The sequence below is a fragment of the Elephantulus edwardii genome, unplaced genomic scaffold (genome assembly GCF_000299155.1).
Source record: "Elephantulus edwardii isolate Elephantulus edwardi_28Jun2011 unplaced genomic scaffold, EleEdw1.0 scaffold00311, whole genome shotgun sequence".
Taxonomy (NCBI): domain Eukaryota; kingdom Metazoa; phylum Chordata; class Mammalia; order Macroscelidea; family Macroscelididae; genus Elephantulus; species Elephantulus edwardii.
Genome location: NW_006400061.1, coordinates 716,358 through 722,761, shown reverse-complemented (window position 1 = coordinate 722,761; position 6,404 = coordinate 716,358). Strand labels below are relative to the sequence as shown.

The following is a 6,404-nucleotide window of genomic DNA, read 5'->3' as shown; positions in this document are numbered from 1 at the left end:
CTGCATACTCTACAGTAAAAGGCAAAACATTTCATTCTGATTGTTTATCATTATAGTAAATTGCACAACTATTTTTCTTAAAAAATATATTTTTTTACTTACAAAGTTTTTATACATTGTGTTTTCTAAGTACAGTTTTGTATTTGTTTCTTTTGTGATTTTGAAGCTATCTTTACAATAGAGTTGAAACTGAATCTAGACTTAGCAACCTTAAGGACTTTAGAAACCACACCCTGTTTTATAATAGATCTCAGAGTCTCTGTTTTGTGAGAACACAGATGGTGTCTTGACTCCTAGAACTGTGTTCTTGGCACTCACTCACCTGCTTTCTTGCCTCTTGTTTGGTACTACAATTTTAATTTCATTTTTCTTTTTAGATATGGAAAAGTCCGTGCTGTCATAGCATTTAGTTTTGTTTTCTTCTCCTTTATTCAGCAGATGGATTTCAGAATTGAGCACACTTGGGATGGTTTTCCAGTTAAGCATGATCCAGTGTTAGTCAGGCTGAGTCCAGGTGATGGAGGAGTGACGATGGAAGTAATTGCTCCATTTTTCAATGATCCTGAAGCCCCTATCGGAGAACCAGGGAAGCCTTTCAATGAACTGTGGGATTATGAAGGTAAGTAGAAGTACTCCATTTCATTGCAAACATAAATCTTTTTATAATAACCTCTCATAGAACTGCTCTTTTATCTTCCCGTTAAGAAAGTGAGTGCTTCTGAGCAACTGACAATGTGCAGCGTCTGATATTGCCTACCAATATCTCATTCTGACTTTATCCATTACCTATGTAACTTCCACTCTGCAACTAGAACAGCGAGGAATAGCAATTGCAAATCCAGATTTTTTGATTGCTGCAATATTTCCTTCCCTTACTTCTGTAATCTGTTTTAAGAGTTCAGCATTGCTATTTTATCTATTACATTTCCTCAAATTGCCATTTTAACCTTACAAACCTTCTTTATGGAAGTTTTTAGGTGTTTTCTCTTACTATAGAAACATCATCAACTTCAACATGAAATGTAGTTTATGGTTTATATTGACAAGTAATCTCAGGTATGCAATTAAATTTGAGAGACATGTTATGAAAGTACAGTTTCAGGTTTGTTATATGGTCTCATATAAACTAATTAAGCTACCAGACTCATCTTTTCATACACTGTTTTCATGATACCATTCCCTAGATTACAAACCATTACTATCCCTGAACACAAAGTTCAAGCCCTTCCTCTAGCCTTTCAGGACATTCCTAAACTGTGTAATTGTATTCAACCAAAAGTTCTTAACTTCTGAAAGGCTAATGGTTCATCCATGCTACCTGTACTTCTGCTACTACCATCTGTCATTCTGTTTCCCCTACCTGGAATACACATAGTTTAAGTTCTAAATTCTGGTGTATTTCTCTGAAGAAGTCTTTGATGGCTTTTCTTGCCCAAATATTATTTATTTTCTTTATACTATTTGTGTAGCATGTGATTTGTCAGTGGCAATTTGTCATATGTTAAAAATATGCTTTTATTTTGTACAAAACTGTATTGTTACATGTACATATCTTAACTGTTAAAAAATTCTATTTTTGGACAAAAGTAACCCATATTTCTTTCAATGGTATTTTGCTAAGGTTAAAGATATTAAAATGAATGAGAATTGAACAGGACTCAGAAATACCAGTGAATGAAGAGTATTCACAACTCAAAACTCATTACCTTCAAGTCAAAACTGACTAATAGCTGAGCCTCTAGAGGGTTTCCAGAGCCTATAAATTGCATTCAGGGAGACTGACAGTCTTTCTCTCATGGATCTGCTGGTGGTTTTGAACTACCAGAGAAGAATGGCCTTTGAATTAACAGCATAATTCCGTGGACTATGCCCCAGAGCTCCTATGGGTAGTGTTAGCTTGCATTTTGTTAACTAGATTTCCCTGATAACTTACATTCCTTTACAGTCACAGTGTAATAATTTATATGCGGAAGGTATTTTGAAAGAATAAAGGACCAAATAATTCTACTGAATCATTAAAGAAGGTAAAAGTATGGTTAGTTATATTTAAAACAATAAGATAGTATTTAAATTGTTTTTGTTAGTTATAAAAAAAAAGGTGGGTTTTTTTTGTGTGTGTGTGTGTTCTGTGCATCAGAGAGTTGGACAATGACCAAAGAGGATAGAAGGAGAATTGATGCCTTTGAGCTGTGGTGCTGGAGAAGAGTATTGAGAATACCATGGACTGCTAGGAAAACAAACAGATTCGTCCTGGAAAGGGTTAAACCGGGTGGCTCCTTGGAGGCAAGGATTCTGAGGCTCCATCTAACATACTTTGGACATGTTGTGAGGAGAGACCGGTCCTTGGAGAAGGACATCATGCTTGGGAGGGTGAAAGGACAGCGCAGGAGAGGAAGGCCCTCTATGAGGTGGATTGATTCAGTGACTGGGATAATTGGGATGGGAGTGTCAGAGACAGTGCGATTGGCACAGGACAGAGCAGAGTTTAGGGCTGTTGTACATAGGGTCGCTATGAGTCGCAGGCGACTCGATGGCACATAACAACAACAACAATTAAAAAAAAAGAGTGCGAGGGAGAGAAACAAAGAAATTGTTCTCAAGAAACGAAGGGACAGAATGGCTTGCACATAGGATCCAAATGGGGTGTGGGCAGTTTGGAGGGTTTCCTTTTTGTAGGGGTCCTGGGGAGGACTAAGATGGCATTTCTCAGAATTTGATATGTTAATTAAGTTAGGTTTTAGCACCTTTTTTCCAATCTCAGACTCTTATCAGGATCCATTGTCTGGTCTGGTCTTTGATGTGACCAGCTTAGATGTTATTAAGTTTCTTAGGAATTTATTAAGTTTGGGGGTGGTGGGGCAACTGCCATATTCTTCCTTCAATTTTATCATTTGGAAATATTGTTTAGTCTTTTAATCTTTCATTGAAAATGTACTTTAGTTCTATTTTATAGTGGAAAGAAGTACAAATAGAAGTATAGACAATTATCTTTGGCCACAAAAGATCCCTGCCTTGGTCTTTATATAATTTATCAGTGATATGAAGTTTATTACTTAACTTATATTATCTGATACTGTAACTACTACAGTTAGTAATTGGAATTATTTATGCATACAGTTTAAATTATAGCTTGTCAATTTTGGACTTCTTTTTTTAATTTTTATTTATTTAATTTTGGACTTCTTAATGTCAACATTTTCTATGTTCTCAAACAGAATCTCAATAGGAGCAGATAGTAACTATCAAGAAATATTAATAAAGAGATCATTCTGTGCCCTAATTAATTGTGATTATATAAGCCAAGAGGGCATTTCCAACCTTTGTTTTAGAAATATATCTTTTTCTTTTTAATTATTTGAGGCACTTTCACACTTGGGTTAAATATTTATGTTATAATTTAGTCTTCATTACTTAGTTGGGGAATAATAGTGAAAAAGTACACTAAAATGATTACTATCTCCTTTAACTCCAGCTTTTCTTCTTGTTTTTAATCTAACATTTTCCTAAAGAAGTGTGAACTTCCTCAAAGAGGTGTGAAGGAGTCAACAGTCTGATTAGCCTGCTTGATTCCTCTTTTTCCTCTGAGTTATCTATTTCCAGTGTAATGTTTATTTAACATCATGTTGATTTAACATCAAATCTACTTGTATATGCACCAGTCTGACTTAGCTGCTTGCAGGTACTATAGGCACCAGAGTCAACAAGTCTTAAACTGAACTCAATCACTTTCTCAGAAACCTGCTTCTTTCTCTGTTCATTAAATTTCAGTTTATAGCATTAATAGTGTATTATATCATCAAATTTAGAAATATATGATTTTTTTCCAAATATCCTTCTCTCTCACTTTCTGTATTTGGATTTATTTCTTAAATCCTTCTAACTTCTCTTTCGAAACATCTCCATAATTCAATCCTTCCATTTTACCTCCATCATTTCTTCAGGTCAGGCCTTCCTTACCTTTTAACTAGGTGAGATAGGGCAAAGCCTACTGACTAACAATTTTGCCCTGAAGTCCATCTTCACTTAGAAACTAGAGTTATTTATCTAAAATGAAATTTCGATCATATCATTAAGCTACTTGAAAATCTTTATAAATGCTTTATCCTTCTTAATATAAGATTTCTCTTTGCCAAATTTTCCAGAAACTAATTTCTTATTAGCTCTGCAGAGAATCACCACTATTTCTGATATTGGAATACTAAACTAATTGCAGACTTTTAAACATGCCACACTATTTCCTAGTTATGAACTTTGATTATGCTGCTCCCTCTGCTGGGATGCCTTTTCTTTTTACCATTTTCCATTACTCAGCCACAGTCTACCCTTCAAGTTGGTGCTTGGAGAATACCATCTTCAGAAAATGTTTCTTTTTTTGGCCGTGTCTGCTATTTTTTGTCATATAGCAACCCAGGCATCCCTCTGTTTTGGCATTTAAATATGTACATAAAATGTAAATATACATTTTATGCATTGATTAGATTGTAAATTAATGAAAATAATCCAAGAATTTGATACAGTGCCCTAAAAAAGAGAAACTGCAAAAATGTTTGGAAGGTGATGATGGAGAATAGAACTCAGACGATATCCTTCTTTGTTTACAAAGAAAATTTAGAAAAGGACAGTGAGACTCTCTGAATTGCTGATATAATGTCTGTCTTTTGTTACGAAGAAAATAGCCTGGAAAATGGAAAACAGCTTAAATGTATATCAACACATCTCTCTATATGTCTCTCATTGCCATTGAGTCAGAGCTAACACTGAGTTAAACCATAAGCAGGTTTCTGAGGCTGCAAATCGCCAAGGAGGAGATTTCCTGTCTTTTTGCCCTGGAGCCTAAGGCTGGTTTGAATTACCAAAGAGGCATGGCCTTTGGTTTAACAGCATGACTCCCTATGAACTCAGCCACAAGCACTTCCCCAATAAAGACTGTCGTTGCTGTGTACCATTGAGTCAGAATGAACGCCTCCAGTGGTTGTCAAAAGCAGTTAACTGCATGAGAGAAGATTGCCTGATCCTTCTCTTGCAGAGCAACTGGTGGATTCAAACTATGTGCCCCGGGCTGCAGCACAGTGCAGCTTCTTAACACTAAGCTACCAGAGCTCCCTCATTAGAGACAAGGTAAATTATGATAGTCTGTAGAAACATGTTGTTGCAATTGTTGTTATGTGCCGTCGAGTCACCTGAGACTCATAGTGACTCTATGGACAACAGCTCTGAACCCTGCCCTGTCCTGAGCCAGTCTCACTGACTCTGATACACTTAATCCCATTGCCCCAGTTATCATGTCAATCCATCTCATCCGGGATCTTCCTCTCCAACGCTATCCCTCCACCCTTCCAAGCATGACTGGTCCCTCCTGGATATGTGCCCAAAATATATGAGACAGAGCTTACTAGCTTCTGAGGAGAATCTTGGATTTACCCTCTCCAAGACACCTATTTGTTCTCCTGACAGTCCATGGTATGTTCAATATTCTTCTCCAGCACCACAACTTAAAGCCATCAATTCTTTTTCTGTCATTTTTAGATCTTGTCCAGTTCTCTGATGTAATTTTGAAGATCATGGCCTGGATCAGGCACATCTTAGTCTCTGGACTGACATCATTGCTTCTCAGCACTCTGGAGAGGTTCCTGAGAGCAGACTTAGCCAATGTAATTCGTCTTTTGATTTCCTGACTACTGGTGCCAATGGTGCAGCTGAGCAAGCTGAAATTGTTAACAACATCAGTATCTTCTCCATCTATCATGGTGCTGCCAAATGGTTCTTGTCCTCCTCTGCATTAAAAAAAAAGGCTATTTCTAGACCCATCTTGAAATCCAGAATTGTGAGTGACAGGATAATATCCATTTGCATACAAGGAAGATTTGTTAATACCACTCATTCAACTTATGCACCACCAACCAGAGCCAAAAAGGAGGAAATAGATGATTTCTACCAACTGTTGCAGTCAGAAATCAATTGAACATGAAACCAAGATGCATTAATAATAATGGGCGACTGGAATGTGAAAGTTGGGGACCACGAAGAAGGATCAGTAGTCGGAAAATATGGACTTGATAGAAATGAGGCTGGGGATAGAATAATACAATTCTACAAAATGAATGATTTATTTATAGCAACTACCTTTTATAAGAAACATAAATGTAGGCTATACACATGGATTTCACCTGATGGATGCATGCAAATAAAATTGTTTACATTTGTGGAAGGAATCATGGGAGAAGTTTAATATCAGCACTGAAGGGCCCCTTTGGCAGTAGGAAACACATAGACTATTATGGAGATTGATTTTGGAATTCAGATGCATTCTTATTGATTGTGCTTGGCTGTACATGTACATATCCTTCAAGATGTATCATGGGGGTGTTGCAACCTAGAAGACACAAATTTGACTAACAAGTTAT

At 36.6% G+C, this 6,404-nt stretch overlaps 1 protein-coding gene across 1 annotated transcript in view; it reads left to right on the top strand.

The window, feature by feature from the left end:
* Window positions 1–438: 438 nt before the first annotated feature.
* The window catches only part of LOC102869429 (chromosome unknown open reading frame, human C4orf33), a 27,842-nt gene continuing 21,876 nt past the window's right edge, over window positions 439–6,404 (top strand). Inside the window, exon 1 of the mRNA XM_006901165.1 lies at window positions 439–619. Within this exon, the coding sequence (XP_006901227.1) occupies window positions 439–619 (181 nt within the window). The remainder of the gene's footprint in view (window positions 620–6,404) is intronic.